The sequence below is a fragment of the Oryx dammah genome, unplaced genomic scaffold (genome assembly GCF_014754425.2).
Source record: "Oryx dammah isolate SB20612 unplaced genomic scaffold, SCBI_Odam_1.1 HiC_scaffold_4, whole genome shotgun sequence".
NCBI classification, from domain to species: Eukaryota; Metazoa; Chordata; class Mammalia; order Artiodactyla; family Bovidae; genus Oryx; species Oryx dammah.
The window spans coordinates 27,925,860-27,950,599 of record NW_024070188.1 but is presented as its reverse complement, the minus strand read 5'-3'; the positions used below and the strand labels follow the sequence as shown (position 1 = coordinate 27,950,599).

The 24,740-nt window shown below is 38.0% G+C and overlaps 1 protein-coding gene across 1 annotated transcript in view; it reads left to right on the top strand.

Annotated features, from left to right (window-relative positions):
• Positions 1-24,740, top strand: part of FIG4 (FIG4 phosphoinositide 5-phosphatase) — a 187,941-nt gene that overhangs the window by 122,527 nt on the left and 40,674 nt on the right. The window contains exons 19-22 of the mRNA XM_040238513.1: positions 341-424; positions 2,408-2,603; positions 3,601-3,683; positions 5,735-5,821. Coding sequence (XP_040094447.1) covers positions 341-424; positions 2,408-2,603; positions 3,601-3,683; positions 5,735-5,821 — 450 coding nt within the window. The remainder of the gene's footprint in view (positions 1-340; positions 425-2,407; positions 2,604-3,600; positions 3,684-5,734; positions 5,822-24,740) is intronic.

Genomic DNA, 24,740 nt, shown 5'->3' with positions numbered 1-24,740 from the left:
AATTTTACTTGAAAATGCATCATGATATACAACCAGAGATGAATCTTAATAGTAATTCAGATAGCAATTCTGCTCCAGAAAAAAAATCTTGAATTCAAAATCGTTGGGCCTCTTAATCAGAGAAAATTCACAGTGAAGACTGCTAACACTGAAGTTACTGAGTGCCATTAATTCATGGGGTCTTATGGCCCAGATCACCTAAACTCCCTTGAGTATTTCACTTAGAATATATATACCTCTGAAGGCTAAGAAGGAACAGGATAAGAATGTGAATAGAGAGGGAAGCTGATACCATCTGGATGGACAGTAATTTACATGGAATTTTTTCCCCTTTCTTCAGTGACTTCATGCCTAAGACCGTTGGTATTGATCCAAGTCCGTTTACTGTACGTAAGCCAGATGAAACCGGAAAATCAGTATTGGGGTAAGATTTACATGTAGAATAAAATTTTAAAGATACACATAAAATAATATAGCACTTGCAATATAACTTTCACCCAAAACTAATAACTTCAAGTCATATAGTTCACAGCACAGTACATACAGTACATCCACGGGCGTGCTAAGTCACTTCAGTCGTGTCTGACTCTTTGTGGTCCCATGGACTGTAGACCGCCAGGCTCCTCCACCTGTGGGATTCTCCAGGCACAAGTACTGGAGTGGGTTGCCATTTCCTCCTCGAGGGAATCTTTCTGACCCAGGGATAGAACCTGCGCCTCTTATGTCTCCTGCATTGGCAGGTGGGTTCTTTACCACTAGCACCACCTGGGAAGCCCACTGCATCTATACAGACAGCTTATTTATAGCACTGGGATTATTAAAACATGTTTGACACTGAAAGTAGAATTTATGGGAATTTCAGCAACACAGTACATTTTACTTAGATATTTCATAGATGGCATAAAGTTGGGTAGCAGATGTTATGTATGTCATTTAATAACTCCACATCCTCTGTTTCCCACAACATAAAAGACTTAGGTAAAAATGTATACTCGTTGTGTTTATTTTTGCTGGTACCCAGAGGAAACATTAAAGCAAATGCTCAGACAGAGGACTTAATAGATTTTCTGTGTGTTACTTTAACATTGTGTGGGCAACGACTGTTATTTTATTGTATACAGTAGTATGAGGAAGAGAACAAACCATGTGTAAATCTTTATGCTTTGAGACTGGAATGAAACGTGTCCTACTGTGTGTATCTCTGATATTGCCGTTGACCTGAGTGATCCCAGTGATGAGAATTCTCCTAGGCCCTGGCCAGACTGTGGATTCTGAGTCCTAATTGTATTTGGGAGTGTGTACAGGGTCTTAATTGGATTCTAACTACATGTGTGATTTATACAATGAGATATATACTGATATTACTATTTCCCAGATACACTACTTAATGTGGCTTAAATATGTGTCTTGGACCAGGTGTTATGAGGAATTTAAAAGAAGGAACATCCTCAGGACATTTAGGATTTAAAGAGTTCCTGGGACAAATACATAAATGACCATTTATATTAGTGTATAGTTCTGAAATGTATCAACTTTAATTTTTAGTTTCATAAAGTCAGAAATGAATTTATTTTCTCTAATATCTAATTCATGGTTAGATAGTATTACATATCTCTTTTCTAGAAAATGTAGAATATTATATTTCAAGTCCCTTGCAGAGAATTTTTTCAAGTAAGAATATTAAATATATTAAATATTTTTCATAAAATCCAAAAATATTACCATACATTTTTTTAATTAAGAAAAAAACAGTATTCTGACTACTCTCAAATTTGGCACTGAAATAAAAGCAAATAATGTATACTTTTTTCTGTTTCCCCTCATCCACTCTCTATTATTAGAAGACATCGTCAGCAAACATAGTTATTTACTACTTAAATTGTTTTAAAACAGTTTAAAATCGTAGTTTATGTTCATCAGTTGCTCATTACTTTGGTACAAGTAATCAGCTGCCACTGTGATTGATAAAAATTCATAGGAAGGCCAGAAATACACATGGATTTGGCTATCGACCCTTTCTTGATGCTTCTACAAGTTATAGGTAATTTCACTAATATCTCAAACATGACAGTCTTCTATTGTACTATAAATTTTGAAAATCCTGATTTCAGTTACCAAAAGGGAAGGCACAGTAGCCAAGTGGTAGAAAGGCTTTTCTGCACACTGCAAGTACATACTTGCTTATTTTCTGAATTCATAGCAAAGCTTAAATTCATAGAAGGTCAGGACATGTACATGATAAAATATTAAACTTTTCCCTTCAGCACAACTTGAATCCAGACGCTAGCTTCTCACAGTCATTTGCTTACCACGTCTCCAGGACTAAGGCTTTGGGACAGGGTGATACACGATGAGCACTGAGGGTTCAGTTTACAGATGCTTCACATCCGTATTCATCTTTTTAAAGAAATAAGAGCAACAGAGAAGAAGCTGTGTTACAGCGGAAAACAGCCGCCAGTGCCCCGCCGCCGCCCAGCGAGGAGGCTGTGTCCAGCAGCTCGGAAGACGACTCCGGGACCGACCGAGAGGAGGAGGGCTCCGTGTCGCAGCGCTCCACTCCAGTGAAGATGACCGACCTGGGCGACAGTGCCAAAGTGACAGAGGTGAGGGACCCAGGAGAGGCTGCTGTCCAGTGAGGCTCTGGACAAGCAGCTCCAGAATCCCGCTTTCAGCTGAAAGGCTGAGAGCGAGGAAGAGTCGCGTCACTTCCCTGCACCATTCTCATGCGCGGTGTTGGAGGTGCTGCAGAGACGAATACATTTGGCAAAGATATTACTGAAAATGGTTTCTGAAATCGGTATTTTTGCTTCCACGTGTAATAGTAAATTTCTTGTCACTTCAGAATTCTTAGTGAATCCCTCTTTGAGCAACCCATCCACTTGAGATCCATTTGTTCCCTTGCTTAGCACATTACGGGAATGCAGGGTTTGCACCTGGGCCTCACCATCTCTGCCTAATCCCAGTGGGAATTTCATCCTGTTGAATTTGATATGGATAGTACATTAAGGGAAAACAAAAGGCAAGTGAACAATAGAAAAATCAAATTTAGCTTTAGGGGAACTGGATTTCTAGAAAGAGCCAGAAGTCATTTGAGGTAGACATGGCAAATAAAATGTAATGATATGGGAACTAAATCTGTTATTCTGGGCATTGGCAAAGTGCAGCCTATTGGTCAAAGCAGCTTGCTGCCATTTTTTCTAAGTAAAGTTTAATTTACAACCAGCCATACCAATTTGTTTATATGTTATCTATGGTTGCTTTCACCCTGTAACAGCAGAATTACGCTGCTGTGCCAGAGATAATGTGACGCAAAGAACCTGAAGTATTTACTGCCTGACCCTGCACAGAAAATGTTTGCCAACTCTTGCATTATACAAAAGCAATTAGTAATTACCAACTAGTTTTTTATCTAAAATAAACTATTTTAGTGAAAATGAAATACAGTTTTTAAAAAATCATTAACTTAGAAATTTAATGAATACGTTGAAACATTGTGATGGTTTTTATGGGAAAATTCACAGGGTCGTTTTCATTTTTAGAAATTATTAATGTGCTAGATGTCTAAGAACTCTTCCTGATTCCCTTATTTTTTGACCCCAGAATGTAGTCCAGCCTATGAAAGAGGTGTATGGAATCAACCTCTCAGATGGCCTCTCAGAAGAAGATCTTTCCATATATTTAAGGTAAGATATTTTCAAGAGAAATTAAGGACAAATGCAAATGTATTATAATAACTTATATCTAATATAACTTTTAAAATTGAAAGTAGTCAACCATACAGAAGGAAGTGAATTCCATTTGGAATAGTAGCATTTAGGTCAGATTCTGAAACAACTTGTATTTAGAGTTAAAAACCCTACTTCCTGCCTGAGACTCTTGGGCCCCTGAATGATAAAAGTTTATGATACTTACACATATTTTCACTGCCCAAATATAAACTGCAAACTGAAGTTCAAATGCATTTCTGCATTCCTGCATTAACAAATTCTCAAGATCAAGTACCTTCTTACAAAATGAACTTGGGATATTGACAGTTGAGGACTTTGTATTCAGTTTAGCTTGGGGTGGGCGGAGGGGGTGGATGTGGCACTGTGGGAGTGGTGACTGAGGAGGAAAAAGGAAGCAGTGACGTAAAGGTACCAATTCAGAGTGTTATAGACTTTTATTAGGAAGATCTAGCTAAAAGGTGGAGATCTACCAAAAGGTATCCATAAAATCACGTACATAAAAATGTGTCTGTGTGTGTTTGCAGAGAAGATTAATAGTTATCATATTCTCTAAAGAATTCCTCACCCCCAAATCCTCAAAAACCTAAGGATTAAACACCCATTTAAATACCCCCTCAACCTAGTATTAATACATGTATTAATAATTCATAATTATTTCAAATGAACATGATCCCACTTATGTAAGTTTGGCTTATGTAAAATGTAATATAAATGATTACTAGTCTTCAGGTCTTTTTTTAAGGAGGGTATTTGTTTTGCAGAATCCACTGAACTGATTATTTTTCACTCTCTACTTCAAATTAGTAAGATCTGCTGTAGAATATGTAGAATATAGAAATATATAGCATTTCTTAACTGCAGAAGCACTGGTATGACTGTGTATCACTGTCCTACTGGAAGTCAACTGAGTCATTCAGAACTCCGCCACACCCTCCTCACTCCTGGACACACAGTACATTCATAACAGCTGTCACACTCTGTCACTCAACTCGAAGAGTAGTTGAAGTAGACCTCTGTAAGCAACATGGTCTAGAAGAATGAATTATCTGGAGTTAGTGACTAATATGACTCTACTTACTGCAGAGAGCATAAGTATACATGTCAGTGATGTTCACTTGCTGAAGATGAAAGCTGGACAAGACTAAGCTAATTTAAAAGTTTTTCATTGCACTGTAATGATTTAATAATTGGTAGTTTCTGAAGCACTTTTCCTGACCTTTAAAAAACCTAATAAAAACTACAGGCTGCATCCCTGAGGGTCAGATGGATGCATGGAGCACAGGCCACACCTTGGATGGGTGTACTTGAGAAATATCAGGGCCCCATTGCTATAGGCATCCTCTCACCTTGCTGAGCGGGCCTGGGGCCTGCTCTGGCCCTTAGCTACAAGTCCGGTTTAGTGTGGTGGAGGCTTTTCTGAGGAGGCATGGTGGGCCAGTGAAGCTCAGCAGGTGGTCTCGTCAGGCCCCTGTCCCTGTTGAAAGTACCCTTAGTAGTGGCTGGTGTACGCGTGGAGATTCTTGTGGTCCTGAGGAACCAAGTCCTTGTCCTGGGATCTTAGCAGCGTCCTTGCTTCAGGAGCTGGGTCTCTAGCCTGATCTGCCATTTCTTTGTCTCTTGTCTCACCCAAGCACCATCCCTATCCCCTTGTTTCCCTCTGCTTACTGCTGCGGTCACCCTCAGATCCGCCTCAGGAACATTTCGGCTCAGGTTCTATACCAAGTTTGAGTAAACAGAATGCAACAAAGTAAACGTTTTCTTTCATTTTTATAGCCATGGTTATGACCTAAACTGTAAGCATTTCCCCCTCCTCTATTCTCATAAACCCACTCTAACATCAGGCATCATTTATAAACCGAGTCTTGTGTCACATGGGGCCCTCTTGTGTGCTTTTCTGATGAAGTATATTACTGTCATTCGAACACCGGTACAGTTTGTGTCATCTGCTGAATTTGTGGCAGGTAGTTCCTTTAGCTTACTTTTTTTTTACACATTATAATTTGTAGATTTGTGCAGCTGGGGCAGAGTCAACATAAACAAGACAAGAGCAGCCAGCAGTTCTGTTCCAGGTGCCCAGATGGAGTTATAAAATTGTAAGTACTAGATTAGACCTTGTAAAAATAATCTTTGTATTCATGCCTTTAAGATTTTGTAAGAGAAATATTGTGACCAAATTAGTATAAGCACTAAAGCATCTCCTCCTGGTATCCTGTTGGAGGAGAACTGGGAATCTATGGGCATGCGGAAGAGGCTGGCAGCCTGACCTGTGCTTGAAATGCGCCCTTTAGAAATGGGATTGAAGTTGCTGGGGGATTCCCACCAGTGGGTAGGGCCAGGATGAAAAAAACAGATCTGACCCTGGGGACAAGCTCCTCAAGTTCACTGCTAGACCCCTGAGGGCAGGAGTGGGTTTTCTTTTCTAGCACGGTATCTTCACCAGTTCTTTTAACTTGCTGTTTAGTAAATTAAATAAACACTCTGACACTTTAGGGGTTTTTTACCTTCAGCGAGTAATTTTAAGTCCTGTGTGGCTCAGTTTCTTTATCTGCAAATGTGATAATAATTCCTGCTTCATGGGAGGGTGGTGACACTTTCACTGAGATAATGCATACAAAGTGCTTAGATCCATGTCTGAAATATGTTCTCATTACGTTGTGATCATCACCATCATCACACTCTTCTTTGTATTTATCATTGTTCTCTGCTTTTGGGGACCAAACAAAGCGGAGGTTGTGACCAGGAGTAGCTCCCTGATGCTGTGTGCTCAGCTGAGTTTCTTTTATGAAAATGGGTCACTGTGGTGATTAAGTGAGGTGGAATATGTAATGTGTCTAGATCAGTGTCTGGCATAGAGTTGACATTTAGTAAATGTTCTCTTCCCTTTTCTTAGTCCAACTTTATCAGTTAGTTTAATAACCATTGATACTGATTGCCTGACTTCTGTCTGTACTATATCTGTGTGTTCCTGATTGTTAAGAGACTACTGTAGTGATCCAGGCAAAGACTGGTGGCTTAGAGAGTAGTGGCTGGGAGAATTTTGGAAATGAGATGAATCTAGGAAATGTTTGGGAAGTAAAATAGAGAGTAGTTGGATATGGAAAAAAGGCCTTACCAAGGATGGTCGTTAGGTTTTTTGGTTTGTGCCGTAGGTTTGATTGATTGATCCATTCATCCATTTACTTAGCAAATAGGTACTTAATACCTATTAGGACCTGCCACTTATTAAGGTAAAGAGCACTGTAGGAGAACCCCACTTATCAAGGTAAAGGGCACTGTAGGAGAACCCCACTTGCCTTTCAAGGGGGACCAGAGTGGCCATGTTTAGGAAGTAGTTGAATCAACTGATCTGAACTCAGAAAAGAGGCTCTGGGATTGTGAATGCATACTGATGATAACTGAAGCCACTGGTCAAAAATGATACCACTTAAGACAATAACAGACTGAGAAGATCTACACGTGAGTCTTAAGGGGGTCTGGGTTTAACACTGGCTCCCCTGTCCATGGGATTTTCCAGGCAAGAGTACTGGAGTGGGGTGCCGTTGCCTTCTCCAGAGAAGAGACACAGAGATGGCTAGTCAGAGAAGGGGAAGGAAAACCAAGATTATTTTATCACAGCCTCCAAAAGGTCTATTTATCCCTTCTTTCTCTCCTCTGTCACGATTTTTTTTTCTCTTTTTAAAAACATAAGAGCTCATTAACTTATAAACAGGTTTTCCTTCTTAGGTCTAGTTAGCATGAAGAAGTATGAGCTCTCAAATGAGCTGATATCAGAGGTGGCCAAAGAGGGAAGAGTGTTTAAATGCGTTGGTAAAGTAAGAGACTCTGTTATCAAATTGTATTATTTGAATTGATTCTTCCATTTAAATAGTATAGCACAGTTTAGGAGGAGCAGATACTGAAGGGAATATAGCATACAAAATAAAAGAAAAACATCTCCCCATTTCTTTCAACATTGTGTCTACCTTGATCTGTAACTGGTCTTGCTGATAAGTTATTTTTAAATTCTTTTTCTTACAGTATTTAGTATTTGCTTTTCTGAGTCTTAGCACAGATTTAAAAAAAAAAACATGTGAATCTCGAATTTTGTTAACCTTTTCCACTTAATTAGTAAAGAATCTAACATGAGTATCTTTGCACAGCATCTTCAGCAGGATAACAAAGAGCTTGGTAGGCTTTGTATTATGTTGTTATGGCAACTGCTCAAGAGTGTTGTTTTTTGGTGTGTGTGTGTGCATGTGGCGTGTGCACTTGCTTTAAATTGAAACCCTATAACTAGGTTCTTAAAATGTCAGCTACTCAATTTTAGATTTTTAAAGCTGTGCCAAAACCAAGAGAAATTAGATTTATGTGAGATGGTCCAAATCCTCATCTTGTTATGGTTCAGGTTCTAGTATATTTTAAAATATAGCAAGTTTTTTTAAGTTTATGTACATTTGTGTCTACTGATTTCTGGATAATTCATAATCTTTATCAGTTTGTCTTGAAGTTATGAGGCAAACAAGTACTCTTTTTCTAAATGAGGTATGTAACAACCAATATAAAATATATTGACAGTGATCAACTGGCAAGGAGCCAGTAGACCAGGAGCTCCTGAAGCAGAAGTATGGAAAACTGGATGGAGGAGCTGGACATGGTCACCCGTGCTCTTGCGGGACATTTCTTAGGAGCGGATCTTAAACCCCAAACTGGTCAGTGTCTGGACTGTCAGCCCAAACACTCACAGTTATATCCTCTTTGAGCGTGACCCTCCCTTTGACTCATGCCACTCCCTCAGTGTATGGGTGCTGATTAGGGAAAAATGACGTCAGGCCACACTTCCTGAGCAGTGTGTGATGGGCACTGTTCTATGTACCTTAACCTGTATCAACTCAATTCTCACAATAACTCTAGGAAGTAGGTCTTAACTATCGTCTTCATTTTACAGATGGGGAAACCCCACAGAGAAGTTATATAACTTGCCCAAGGTCAAATAGCAGCTGACATTCAAACCCAGACGAACTGGCTGTCCATCACTAAGCTGTAGATGCCTAGTGTTACCAACTGCTTTTATAACCACAGAGGTAAAAATACTGGGTTATTAGTGTGAACAGCCTTTATTTTGATCCTCTGACATGATCTGGCTTATAGGTGGCTCCAGAGGCAAACACAGTGTTTCTGCCCTGTTGAGCTTGAACTTTTTTTTTATATATAATATCCAAAGAGAATATGCCTTTATTATTTTCCTGGTCCTGAGCATATTGTCTCAAATGTAGACTTGCTTCCTGGGCAGGCACACTTTGCTTGATTCATAACATGGTATGGAGGTTAAGACGTTCTGGGAACAGTGTTACTGCTCTTCAGGGTTATTGCCATCCTAAGTTGTAAGTTCCCCTGCTGCCTCTTGAATTGTAGCTAAATTGAGTGCTCTGTAAATGTCTGTTGAAATGTGCTGACTCTCACCCCCGCCTCCATTACTATCCGAGCATGCACGGGGCGCTGTGAGCATCTCTCATGGCCCACCTCATCCATCCTTGATCACTTGTTAGTTCTTCCCCTATTCTGCTTCCTGCTCATAAACCCTCTGCCCTCTCCTGTTTGTTTCCCTACTACCTTCTAATAGAGGAAAAGAGTGAACACATCAAGGGTTTAGCATTTTTTTCCTCTCTGTCCTGCTTCCACTTGCACCTGTGACCAGATGCAGAGTGAGACAGGCCTGCAGGGAAGAACTTGCTGAGCCCGGGCAGGTGGGGCACTGTATTCAGGACCACCCTGCCCTCATTGTACACTCCCAGTTCTCAGCACTTTTTAACTAAGCAATATATGCCAATCAGTGGAGGTTAAGAAGAACATGAACATGTGTATTATTAGTGCCTACTATTCCATGGCTCACTTATTCCAGGTGTATGTCTCACTTGTTTAAGCATTTGTCTCTAAGAAATGGTTCACAATGTAATACGTAGAGTTTGGTAAAAACTGTCTAATTTAGGATCCTTCCAATGGCGGATGAGCTAAATAACTGTTTACTGTATTAGGACCATAGGTTGAATTTATTTGCTAAGAACATCTCACAATAAACAGCATCTGCTGACCTTAGAGGGAATGCCCCTGGGTTCCAGCTTTGCCTAGGGGATCCTCTCACTCATCAGAGGATGCTCTTACACAGAGTCAGGGCATGTTTTCACACCCATGAAGTGAGCATGGCTAGGCTGTGCTTAGCTCAACTTTGTTGACTTTCCATGGTGTCACTTTCAATGCTGTGTCTCTATACACGTCACTCCAGGGTTCCCACGCCACCATTGATTTCATCTAGTCCTCTGCAGATAATACTCTCATCTCCGCTGCAGGCTAAAAAAGTGTTTAATGGGCCACTCTTGTTATCTTTCCAAACACCCAGGGGTGCAGTCTTAAGGTTTAAGGATGAGAGCAGCTGGGAAGCAGTGATCAATGATTAGCAGCTAGTTTGCTCCATGGGAGGGAGATGATGGCGACAGCAGCTCTTCAGCCCAAGGAAACTAGGCTGTGACCTTTCCTCTAACCCCAGAAACTACCCCAGAAGTCTTTCTTTCTCTTTGACTCTGGCCTTTATTTTTCTCTCTTTAACCCTCTCTGGCTTTTTTATATATACTTTTCTAATTATCTCTTTCTGCTTCCCCCTAACCCCCTGTTTATTTTACCTCCCTCTCTTTCTCCCTCTTTTTTCCTTTGCCATCCCCTCTCCAACCTCTCTGGTATTTTTAACTCTGTTTAGTTTTTAAAATACAGTAGTCTCTCCAAAACACAAATCTCTTTCCTGTATTTTAGGATAGTGCTTTTCAGATTGTAATTCTGGACTCATTAGTGGGCTATGTAATTAATTTAGTAGGCTTCCACACAACAAAATGAAAAGAAACTGAACTGAGTCCAGTAAAAGGCTCTAGTGCATGGCACAGGGGTTAAGTCTTGTTTCATGAAATTTTATTTCTATACATAAATATAGCATTGTGTACCAATCTGCCACGCAAAATGCATTTCTCACTGTGGATAACAGTCACAGATTGAGTTTATATGAATGCACCTTTTCTGAGACCAAATGAATTATAAATCTTAACTCTGTTCCCATTATCCAGGCACTTAATGAATGTTTGTTGTTTGAATGAAAATGCGTGAATAATTTCTGTTTGGAATAGACAAGAGAGAGATCAGGAAGAAAAGGGATCAGAAAGAGGTGTAAGAGGTTTCTGTGGTGTATCCAAAGTGGGTAAAGTAAATGCAGGCTTTGAAAAATACACTCTCATTACTTACAATGAGTTGAGCACTGAGATGACCATGCAAAGGAAGGAGGTAGTAGGAAGCTCCAGCTGAAAGTCAAAATGAAAAGCTATTAGATGTATAAAGGAAAGACAGAAAAGTGAATGCCTCTTTGTTTGAATATTATCTATAATAGTACCTGCATTCTGAATATTATCTATTATACACCTACATACTATGTTAAACAAGAAAATTTAATGGAACAGGGTAAATTTTTTGAACCTTTCAGAGAAGGCTACCCTGAAAGGTTTCTAGCATATAAGGAATAATAAATGGAAATTTAATTGTAGGTAATTGTGTAATTAATTTAATGTAGCTAAAATAACTTTGATATTTTAAAAATATAGTATATTGACTATTTTATTTTGGTGACTACAAAGCATACCATTTATGGAAATTCTGCAGGTTCACATGAGGCCTTGAGTCTCCACCCTGCCAATATAGGTTTTTCTTATTTTCCAAGAACCTAGCTAGTGATTCTATAAGGTAAGATATACTTGTGTGTGTGCTCTGTTGTGTCTGACTCTCTGCAACCCCGTGGACTGTAGCCTGCCAGGCTCCTCTATCCATGGAATTTTCCTGGAAAGAATACTGAAGTGAGTTGCCTTTTCCTCCTCCAGGGGATCCTCCTGATCCAGGGACCAAACCTGCATCTCCTGCATTGTTAGGTATATTCTTTACCACTGTGCCACCTGGGAAGCCCAAGGCATACTTTTGTAATACAGTAAGGCATTATAGGCACTATATGCCAGGTTAGGTATATGTACATTAATACACAGTTGAGTGAGAGAGAGAGTGAGTCTCTGCTTCTGAGGGTTTCCCTGGTGTCAGGAAATTCCAGGTGGTGGGAGGTGGTGTGAAGAGGAAGCTGTGGGAGTGCAAAGAAGAATACAAATCAGATTCCTGGGCAGGCTTCACCCAGGCTAAATTTTAAGGGAAAATGGAGTTATCTGGTTGAAGAAGGCAGAGAGGACAAAAGTTTAAGACCACACACCACTTTTGGAGACCCATACAGAATTCAGTGTCTAATGCAAGAGGATTTTCAGTGAGGAGGCCAGAGACACAGACCGACAGGAACAGTCAGAAAGAGATGCTAGGTGAGAGAGAATGACTCTTGTCCTAGAAGCCTGTTTTAATCAGGGATGTGGTAAAAGTTACTGTGGAAATAGCATGGAGAATGGATTGGAGGCCAAGAGAGAAACAGCACATCTATTAGAAACCCCAGGGCAAGAAAGTGATTGGAGCCTGCGTTTGGCTGCTGAAATAAAGGGATTTATTTTGTAAGGGTAGATTCTGCAGGACATGGTACAATTTGGTAACTAATTAGGTGTGAGGAATGTGTTAGAGGCAGGAGGGTTCTACCTATGTTGACTAGATCTGGTCACCAGAATTGGAAATACAAATCCAAGTCTGGGACAATGATAGGATCCGGTGATTGTCTGGAGCTCCGGGGGATGGTGAGGGACAGGGAAGACGGGCATGCTGCAGCCCTTGGGGTTGAAAAGAGTCCACACGACTGAACAACTGAACAACAGCAAGAGGTTTTACAGAGATTCAATGATTTTGTGGGTGTTTTTTTTTCTGCTCTTGATTTTAAAAGAAAGTAAGTTAAATTTTGTATCTTTCTTTGATGGGGTCCATCCAAGTTAAATAGATTATTATATGTGCTTTTTAAATGTTTTGGAGATTCATGGTCCTATTAAAGGGGGGGATCCTTCAATTACTGATAGAAATGAAGAATTTAGGGGGTTTAAATGTATTTTTAGCCCTTAGAATACTTATTTTTTTCACATGAACAAGCAGGTTAATCCTGAGGGAACAGATCTGCATATCTATGGCCACGTGAAGAGTATTACTCATTGGTTTTCTTAGCTCTGCATAAGGAATCACATTTTGTAACTGTTTAACCTTTTGTTATTTTGGTAGTTTACCAAATTACCATCAATTCTGTGGGTGGAAGGTGAGTGGAATGGTTTTAGGCAGATGGAGTGGTTACTGAGCCTTGTGCTATGTCACTGTGCCTTCCTAACAGCCTTTCCTTTTGGCACAATGACGATGTGAGCCCAGGTATGATGTATTCATTGCCCTTGTCTTCTCTGAGCTTCTGCAAGAAGTCTTTCCAGCTAAGATAAAATTTTGGTTCCAATACAAGAAAAAAGCATTTCAATTTTATATTTAAATATAGATCTGTCATCGAATGTGTGACTCAGAACCCTTTGGGGCTTTTACACATGATTTTAAAAATAAAGTACAAATCCCATTAAGTCCTAATTTGTGTTTAGAATCCACAAATAGGCATCAATAGTCTTAATGTTGGATCAGTAATTTTCTGTGTTTAGCATTTTGATATTATTTTTCTTATTGTTTATGAAGAAATTTAAGAAATACTACCATTATGTTTTCAAAATTAAAGGTCCATTCATTTTATAACCATCCTTCTGTCATCCCTCCCAATTTAATGGGAACAGAAAGTCCTTGAATTAAAAAAAAAAGCTGTGGTATTTTTAATCTGAAATTAATTTAAAACTCTTAAGTTACTTGAGTGCAAGGCTTACCTGCCTTTGTGTCTGCAGTTCATAGCATAATACCTAGTGTGCAGTAAGCATTAAATAAATTAGGAATGAGTAATATTCAGTAGTTTAACTTCTTTAAGGAATGTCATGCAATATTTAGGTGTGATGGAAAAAAAAAGAAATGTCAGGGTTAACAAATTGAAGCAGATGGCAAGACAAATGATAAATATTTGTTAGCTTTCATTTCACTATAGTATATTTCCAGTTTTAGATATAACAACACAGGGTTCTTGGCAGTTGTCTCATGATTGTCTCAACTGACAAACCACTGATGTTCTTATTAATTCATATGTTAGTAGGACAGGCTAAAATAGGATCATGATTTTCCTTTAAAATTTTTTTCAGCTTTATTAAGATAGAATTGACATATAATATGTGTAAGTTAAAGGTGTACAATGTAATAATTTGATGTATGCATATACTGCAAAATGATTACCATAATAAGGTTAGTTAATGCAACCATCACTTCACATAGTAACAGTTGTATATGTGTGTGTGTATATGTGGTGAGAACGTTTAAAAATTTACTCTTAGCACCTTTTAAATGTACAAAACAGTATTATTAACTATAGTCACCATGCTGTATATTACATCTCCAGAAGTTACTTTATAACTAGGAGTTTGTGCCTTTGACTACCTTCATCCATTTCTCCTGTCCCTCAGCCCCTGCCTCTGGCAGCCACCAATCTGTTTGGGGTTTTTTGGCGGGTAGAGTTGTTTAAGATTCCACATATTAGTGAGATCCTATGGTATTTATCTGACTGACTTCACTTAGCAAATTGCCCTCAAATTCCATCCATTTAACATAAGGCAAGACTTCCTTTTTTATATATAGCTGAATAATATTCCTTTGTGTTTATATGTAACACATCTTTATCTATTCATGCATTGATGGACACTGAGGTTGCTTTCCCATCCTGACAGCTGTCGCTAATGCTGCAATGAACAGGGGGTGCATATATCTTTTTGAGTTAGTGTGTTTTGTTTTCTTCAGATAAATAGCCAGAATTGTGATTGCTGGATCATATGGTAGTTCTATTTTTAGTTATTAGGGGAACCTTTGTATTGTTTTCCATAGTGGCTGTACCAGTTCATGTTCCCACTGTAATGAACAAGTGTTCCCTTTTCTCCATGTTCTTGCTAGCACTTGTCATCTCTCCTTTTTGATAATATTCTAATAACTGCGAGGTGAGCTCATCATGGTTTTGGTTTTCATTTCACCAATGAACCTTTTCACTTTGCTGTTGGCCATTTATGCCTTCTTTGGAAAAACATCTATTCACATTCTTTGCCCATATTTCAGTTGGATTGTTTTTTTTCTGTGGAGTGGTTTGAGTTCCTATATATTTTGGCTGTTAACCCCTTATCAGATACATTGTTTACAAATATTTTCTTCCAGTCCATAGGTTGGCTCTTCGTGATCACTTTTTACTCTACAGAAACTTTTTAGTTGGATTTAGCCCCATTTATTTTTGCTTTTGTTGCTTGTGTTTTTGGTGTCCTATCCATAACATCATTGACAAGACCGATATCAAGATATTGATACCAATATCAAGTGTTGTATTAAGAAAATGATGGTTTCAGGTCTAAATCCAGTTCTTATTTTGTGTGTGGCATAAGAAAGAGGTCCATTTTCACTTTGTTTGGATGTGAATATCCAGTTTTCCCAGCATTATTTATTGAGATTATTTTTTCTCCATTGAGTATTCTTGGCTCCCTGGTCAAATACTATTCAGACATGTATGCATAGGCCAATAGAACAGAATTGAGAGCTCAGTAATAAACCTATGTGTCAGTTTTTATGCCAGTATTGTTTATTTCTTTCTGGATTGCTTTGGCTGTTTGGGGTCTTTTGTACATTCTTAAAGCTCAAGTGAGCTTCTTGCAGGCAGCATTTCATTGGATCTTCTTCTTTATTCACCCACTGTATCTTTGACTAGAGAATTCAATACATTTACATTTAAAGAAATTATTCATAGGCAAGGACTTACTATTGCCATTTTGTTCATAATTTTCTGTTTTGTAGATCTTTTGCTCCTTGCTTCCTCTCTTGATATTTTCCTCTGTGATTTGATGACTTTTTATACCAATATACTCAGACTCCTTTACTCAGTCTTTTTTGTGACCACTACAGATTTTTTTTTCCTATGGTTCCATGAAACTTACATAAAATGTATTTGTAATATTCTATTTTTAAGGTGATAATAACTTCAGCAGCATACAGAAACTTTGTACTTTTATATCTACCCCACCATCCATTGTGTTTTAGGTTACTGATGATACCATTCACATCTTTTTATTATATACAGCAAGTCCCCTACATTCAAATGAGTTCTGTTCCAAGAGCACATTCATAAGTCCAATTTGTTCATAAGTCCAACAGAGTTAGCCTAGAATATCCAAGTAACACAGTAGGGTATGTAGTACTGTACTGTACTAGGTTTATAATACTTTTCACACAAATACATAAACACAAAAAAGAAAACATTTTTAATCTTATAGTACAATACAGTACCTTGAAGAGTATAGTAGTATCAGCTATATCACCTCTGCTTTTACACTTGCTTCTGGACATCCTGGGCTTGAAATAAAGATAGTGTACTACTTACTGTATTCTGTACAGTACTGTACAATAAAGTAGACAAAAACACAACTACTTGTAGAGGATACATGCACACAACAGTGTACACCAGACACGTGAACTAACTTACATGATTGTACATGCAAATGCACATTCACATCTTTGAAAGTCTGGGACTTACTGTGCCCAATAACAAATTATTCTAATTATGGTTGTTTTTAATACATCTTAACATTTAAAGTAGAGTTGCATGCAAATTATGCACCACCAATACAATGTTAGAGAATCTGACTCTGACCATGTGTTTACTATTACCAGTGAGATTTACACATTCATAGGTTTTTGCAATGTTAAATTAGCATCCTTTTTTTTTTCCACTGCCCACCAAGTTCCCTGGCCAGACAGGGCTACCAGCACAGCTCTGCAGATGGAAAGAGCCTCTGGCTGCAATCTCTGATGAGCTGTAGCTGCAAAGAGGAATGTGTTCTGCCAATATCTGAGTGATGGTTACTGTAAACCTGGCCCCCCTTCTCCATGTCTGAGTCTCCATGGTCGAGCCCCACAGATTTCCCCAGTGATCCCTGTGAGGGGAGACCCAAGTGGACTTTCTGGGAAGCACCCTACAGTGCTAGGGGAGCTGAATTTTTACTTTGGGTTCCTTCTTCTCCCCCTTCCCCTGCGCCCCCCAAAAGCTATAGGCCCAGGGGCCATCTCATGTGGCCCTGTAACTATCCACAGAATGGGCAATGCAGTTGGAGTGTAGACCTTCTTCTTACCTTTGTAATGCTTTCCTTTTTGGTCTCTGTGGGTCCAAGGGGGTGCCCCCACCTCGCCCCCTGGGTTCTGGAATTTTCACAATGGTAACTTGTTTAAGTACCTATCTTGTGATGGGGAGGACTTTGGGGACAACCTACCTTGACATCTTGATCCATGATTTTCTTATTTTCAGTTCAGATTGCTGAAGCTAAAGAATCCCTTGATCAACATGCCTAGAGTCAAATCATGATTTCTTGATTTCCATTTGCCTGTTGTTTCCAAATACGAGAAACTCTGAAAGTTTTGCCTTGTTTTTATATTTAACTTACTCTTAGAATCTTACAATTAAAAAAAAATTATGGCAGTTTGATCTCAGTTGCAAAGAAGGAAACTTTTTACATTGAAAAAAAATCTTCCCTCTCAAACCCACTTTCCATTTACTTGCAAAAACACTGTATAAGATGGTTTACATCCTTTGGTAAAGGGTCACAGTTTCTATTCTGTATGTGTGATGTCACCAAAACACTAATTAAGTCCCAAAATATCTGAATAAAATATATCCTGTTCCTCATGCAGAAAAAAAGAGGCCTTGAGACTATCTTGACTTTCTTAACCATTTTGTTTTACTATTTATAATTGTGTTAGAAGTTCATTACTTAATGTCAAAATAAAGTCAATTAGTGCTTTTTAAGCATTGTACATCAAAGTAATGCCTCTTTAAATATAAAACTCTTAGACTTATTTCAAAGGATGAATAGCTAAATTAGTAGTTCCTTTATCATGTGGTTGGAAAATAGGGAAGTAAATTGACTAAATAGAGTTAGTATGTTCAGATACATTTACTTTCAGTAATAGAGCTGGGGAAAAAAATTCTGATCATCTCAGAAACATCAGTAAATATTTAGTAGATAGAAAAAGAGCAAAATATAACTAGGTATGTTTCTGGGAACTCTAAATAAAATTATATTTGAAGCTTCTGAAACCAATAACTTTATCCTTTACAATCTATTCTACTCATTATTACTCTTACTTGCCCAAAGATTTTGCTTTTACTTGGTTTGAATGGTTTTAACACATATCATTGAACATACCAGTAGGTATTAACTCTTAATTGCATTTTCTCAGGCTGTAACGAAATCAGTTACTGGTTTTATATGTCATGTACATGATACAGTTAAATTGAATTTATTGTTTACTAGTTTATTATTTCATTTTAGCATTTAATTTCTGTTTTTACATATGGAATCTTGGATATTTCCCAACAGTCTCATCAGGAGAAAATCAGCTGATGTCATCTGAACTCTTTGCATACTTCTTTCCTCCCAAAACCTGTCTGTAATGACTTCGAGAGACTCAAAAATACAGTCAGAGCTGTGAGGAAGGGTGCAAGACAGCATACTCAGAATGTTCCATTTGTGCACACATGCCTTTAGCATATTAGGACCATAACGTTTGGGGACTGGGAGATGTTTAGAGATCACTGGACTCAGTCCTCTGATTTTCTAAGAAAACAAGGCCTGCAGACGATCTGCAGTTCATTCAGTTATAGAATTCTTAAATGATGAATTTGGAACTCGAACTTCATTTCTTTGGGACTTAAACCCAAAGTCCAAAAACGTGAAATCCTGAGCCAGGCAGCTGGAATTTCTCCAACCCATGCTTCTATTGGGTGCATCTAAAAGTGGAGGAGCCTCCCACAGGCAGCATGGACAGTAACAAATAGGGACAACTAGCACCTCGAAACCAAAGCAAGTTATAAAAAGCTTAAAGCAGTGAGGCTCACATGTGGTCTGCAAACTCCTCGGGAGTCCTCCAGCCCCCGCTGAGTCAAGTCCTTCTCTGGCCTGGCTCCTAAAATGAATGTACTTTTATCCCAAGCCAGGCCTTCAGGATTGGAGGGGCCATGAGGGAAGGGTCAAGGGGTGTGTGTGTGTCTGTGTGTATGTGTGTGTAAGAGTGAGAGGCAGGTAGGCTAGTTCCACTTAATTTTTAGTGCTTCATCAAGGAATTACGTAAGTATCAACCCTTGAATGCATGTCTTTTTAATATGCTTTGTGGCAAAATGGGAGATGCACATAAAAGAATTCTGTTGTACATCAAAATATGGAGATTGCCTCAAGGAAAAGCACATATGAGAGCTGAACCCATTGCTCTTTTCATGGAACACTAATTAAAATAATGACTGAGAGACAAACTGTGAGTATTCAGACTTGAGTATTTGGCAGATAGGTTTTCAAAAATGAATACAGTAAGCCTGTCACTTCAAGAAAAACAATTGAAAGTACTTGTTACCAGTGATAATGTTAGATATTTCAAGCCAAAAATCAGAATTTTGGAAAACCTGTATCCATCATCATGAGCAATACTTAAAAGATTTTTCTGGTGAGATGAGATTGGTAACGATCTTAACCAATGTGATTTTTTTTTTTTTTGATGTTGTATAATGAAATGTCTTACCACTTGGAGGATCTTCATAACTCAGTCAATATTATTGAAATGACCAATGCATGCTTTTAAAAAAATATCATCCATGGATAAGAAAACTTATTCCAAGTGTAAGATGGACCAGTGGAGTCTAACACATTATTGACTGGAGACATATTAATACATCTTTTGTTACCCAAATGTTACTGACCAGAGGCATTATCGATCCATTTTTAGAGACTGATATATTATTAACTGTATCACCATGCAAAGTTGTTAAAGCTTAAAATTAATCAAGAGTTCATTATACATCTTATGATTGTCATTGTTCACATTTTGCTCCATTAGGTTTTTAAATTTATTTTTAATTGAAGGATAGTTGCTTTACAGTATTGTGTTGGTTTCTACCAGGCATCAACATGCATCAGCCATAGGTTTACCCATGTCCTCCATTAGGTTTTTATTCCAACATTGTTTATATTATAAATGCAAGTTTTTTTAATATAAATTTATTTATTTTCATTGGAGGCTAATTACTTTACAATATTGTATTGGTTTTGCCATACATCAACATGAATCCACCACAGGTATACATGTGTTCCCCTTCCTGAATCCCCCTCCCAACTCCCTCCCCATACCATCCCTCTGGGTTATCTCAGTGCACCAGCCCCAAGCATCCAGTATCATGTATTGAACCTGGACTGGCGATTCGTTTCTTATATGATATTATACATGTTTCAATGCCATTCTCCCAAATCATCCCACCCTCTCCCTCTCCCACAGAGTCCAAAAGACTGTTCTATACATCTGTGTCTCTTTTGCTTTCTCGCATATAGGGTTATCGTCACCATCTTTCTAAATTCCACATATATGCGTTAGTATACTGTATTGGTGTTTTTCTTTCTGACTTACTTCACTCTGTATAATAGGCTCCAGTTTCATCTACCTCATTAGAACTGATTCAAATGTATCCTTTTTAATGGCTGAGTAATACTCCATTGTGTATATGTACCACAGCTTTCTTATCCATTCATCTGCTGATGGACATCTAGGTTGTTTCCAAGTCCTGGCTATTATAAACAGTGCTGCAATGAACATTGGGGTACACGTGTCTCTTTCAATTCTGGTTTTCTCGGTGTGTATGCCCAGCAGTGGGATTGCTGGGTCATAAGGCAGCTCTATTTCCAGTTTTTTAAGGAATCTCCACACTGTTCTCCATAGTTTAGCTGTACTAGTTTGCATTCCCACCAACAGTGTAAGAGGGTTCCCTTTTCTCCACACCCTCTCCAGCATTTATTGCTTGTAGACTTTTGGCTCGCAGCCATTCTGACTAGTGTGAAATGGTACCTCATTTCTCTGATGATGAGTGATGTTGAGCATCTTTTCATGTGTTTGTTAGCCATCTGTATGTCTTCTTTGGAGAAATGTCTATTTAGTTCTTTGGCCCATTTTTTTAATTGAGTTGTTTATTTTTCTGGAATTGAGCTGCAGGAGTTGCTTGTATATTTTTAAGATTAGTTGTTTGTCAGTTGCTTTATTATTATTTTCTCCCATTTTGAAGGCTGTCTTTTCACCTTGCTTATAGTTTCCTTTGTTGTGCTGAAGCTTTTAAGTTTAATTAGGTCCCATTTGTTTATTTTTGCTTTTATTTCCAGTATTCTGGGAGGTGGATCATAGAGGATCCTGCTGTGATGTATGTCAGAGAGTGTTTTGCCTATGTTCTCCTCTAGGAGTTTTATAGTTTCTGGTCTTATGTTTAGATCTTTAATCCATTTTGAGTTTATTTTTGTGTATGGCGTTAGAAAGTGTTCTAGTTTCATTCTTTTACAAGTGGTTGACCAGTTTTCCCAGCACCACTTGTTAAAGAGATTTGTCTTTAATCCATTGTATATTCTTGCCTCCTTTGTCAAAAATAAGGTGTCCATAGGTGCATGGATTTACCTCTGGGCTTTCTATTTTGTTCCATTGAGTTTTTTAACCATAAAATTTTCAAAAATGATGCATTGTGAAATTTGAGTGAAGACTTTTTCAGTGAATTTTATGCAGATTCTTTCTTTGGCTGTCCAAGCGACATATATACTAGTGTCTTAGAAGATGACAGTTCCTCAGAATATAGTTCTGATACAGACAGTGTGAATATTAAACCAATAAAAAGACAAAAAACCTTAGTGATTGATTCTGATATGGAAAGTGAAAATGAAACTCACAGTGATGGAGAATGCTGTTTTGGTTCTAGAAAACTTTATAGCTGTGTCAGTGTAAAGTAACTATTGGATGTAATAACCAACAAAGTGTTAGGAAAATACTAAGGTTAATTTTTGGTAATAACTTTTTCAAGTCGGTTGCTTCTCAAACAAACTTGTATCACCAACAGAATGAAAAACCATATAAAAAGTATAAGGCTTTAAAATGGACTGATATAACCAGTGGTGACATGAAAAAGTTTCTTAGATTAATAATTTTGATGGGACAAATAAAGCCACCCTGGAAAGAATATTGGTCGACTGATTCCTTATTTGATATTTGAAAGATTTATGATGAGAAGGTTTGAACAAATAATGACATTACTTTAATGGTAACTCAGAAACTCTACTTCCTGGAGACAGAATTTCAACAATCTAACCGCTTTTGGATTATTTTCTACCAAAATTTCAATCAATATATATATACCCAAATAAGAGCTATCACTTGATGAGGCAGTGATAAAGTGGAGAGGATCAAAAAACCTATAATCCTGGAAAAGTTACAAAACATGGAATTTTGGTCAGGAAGTTTAGTGAAAGTGAAAACTGGATATATATACAACCTTGAGATTCACACAGGTATAAGAAAGAAACTAGGAAACAGTATTATTGGTCCTACAACCTTATCTTGGTTCTTGGCACTATATTTACCAAGACAATTATTATATTACAACAGTGTATCCATCTGAGATATTGTTGAAAACTAAAACCAGAGTCTGTGGGACTAAAAGAGAGAATCGTGTTTCTACAAACCAATTGAAGGAGAAATCTAAAAATCTACAGAGAAGAGAAATGACATTTTTACAGAAGGCAGAAGTGATTGTTCTTATATGGAAAGACAAGAGGCTAGTCTGCATGGTGACAACTATTCAGGATACTTCCATAGCATCTACAAGAATGGAAGACAGGAGGACTGGCCATCACATAACTAAGCCCTCTTGTATATTACAGTTTAATAAATATATGAAAGAAGTTGACTGATCCAATCAACACCCAGCAAACTATAATATCTTCTGGAAAACTCAAAAATGGTATAAAAAAGTGGGTTTCTATTTGAGTAATTGTGGTTTATTCAATGCATTTAAAATTTGCTGTAGCCTTAATGCACAGAATAAAATGACAGTTTTTGTTAGCAGTAACTAGAGAATGGGTAACTGACCATTCTGGTGACTGTAGTCCCACACCTAGTCTCTCTTGTGGCATTTCTAAAAAACTCCTGACAAAGACCTACCTTGTCAACTACCAGATGAAATAAATGAACATATCCTAGAGGAAATAGTACTTATAGGACTAAAAGAACAAAATGCTACCAGAAAGTTTAGAGTCTGTTCTGCCAGGGAAAAGTGCAGTGCAACACAGTATATTTGTAATAGATGTTCTATTCTCCTGCACAGAAGTGCCTGCTATACTGCCTGTCACACTCTAAAGAAATATTAGAATGCTTTAGTAAGACATGTAGAGTTTCAAATAACTACATTAAGTGCAAAAGAAGTTGCTGATATTTACTCAAACACAGGTGTTTCATTATTATTTATATAACAAATCATTGGCCACAGGCATTAGTTTCTGCAAAAATCCCCTGATCAATAATGTGTTAAGATCAAAGTATGTGAAAAGTTCATTGATATGATTTTAGATTCTAGATTGCAACTAACCTTTAAGAAACTTGTCAAGTTTTGGTGTAGTATCAAAGAAAAATATTCTCAGTTATCTGGAAAGACTGTTAAAACCCTTCTTTTCCAATTACATTGAATTCAGATGTTCCTCATATGTACATTTCAACCAAAACAATGTATTATGACCAATTCAGCTAGAAGCACATGTGAGAATTCAATTGTCTTGTTATACCAAACATTAAATTAAAAGATGCTTGCTCCTTGGAAGAAAAGTATTGACAAACCTAGACAACATATTGAAAAGCAGAGACATTACTTTACCTACAAAGGTCTGTATAGTCAAAGCTATGGTTTTTCCAGTAGTCATGTACAGATGTGAGAGCTGGACAATAAAAAAGGCTGAGCACTGAAGAACTGATGTCTTTGAACTGTAGTGCTGGAGGAGACTCTTGAGAGATCAAACCAGTAAATCCTAAAGGAAATCAACCCTGAATATTCATTGGAAGGAGTGAAGCTGAAGCCCCAATACTTTGACCACCTGATGTGAAGAGCTGACTCATTGGAAAAGACCCTGATGCTGGGAAAGATTGAAGGCAGGAAGAGAAGGGGACAACAGAGGATGAGATGGTTGGATGGCATCACCGACTCAATGGATGTGAGTTTGAGAAAGCTCCAGGAAATGGTGAGGGACAGGGAAGCCTGGTGTGTTGCAGTCCATGGGGTCACAAAGAATCAGACAGGACTGAGCGACTGAACAATACCAAATGCTGAAGAGATTTCCTAACATGTAAAGCACTGCTTCCTTTTAAATTTTGTTTTATTTTGGAAAATAGTATTTATTAGGTTTCTTATTATTCTTAAATGAAGTAATAGAAATTTACAATTTCTCATACAGTAATAATCAATAAATATAGCCCAATACATCAAAGCTTAGTGGAGGTCCTCAATGTTTTTAAGAATATAAAGGGATCCTGAGACTAAAAAGGTATAAGATAGATTAAAAAGACATAGAATTTATGTCAATATTAGCACCAAGGCAACACTACATTATAGCCTTGCCAGCTGAATGATATTCCTGACTGTTTGAAGAAATATACATTTTTCTATAGTTTTTTATTGTTTAAGAAATTAAGGAAGCATATAGAAACCTTTAAAAGGAAACTGTCAAATTGTTTGAACCTCTTAGGATACTTTCAGCTCTGAATAACAGAATATCTGACTTACCTGGTTTAAATAAGATAATTTATCTTTCTGTTTCACTGAAAGACTACAGATGGGGCAGCCTCCAGAGCTGCTGATGTAGAAGCACCCAGATTCTTTCCATTTTTCTGCTCTCCCATCTTCAGACTGGCAGCAAGATGGCTGCAGCAGGTCCAAGTACGAGTCAGACAAAGTAGTGTACGAGGGAGGAGAGGGATGTTTTCCCTGTGACTCCTCCTCAGGAACAAGGAGTCAGAATCTGCCCAGTGGACTTCTTCTCGGGCCTCAATGGCCAGCATTGGGTCACATGCCAGTCCCTAAACTTGTCACTGCCAGGGTCCATGGGCTTACTG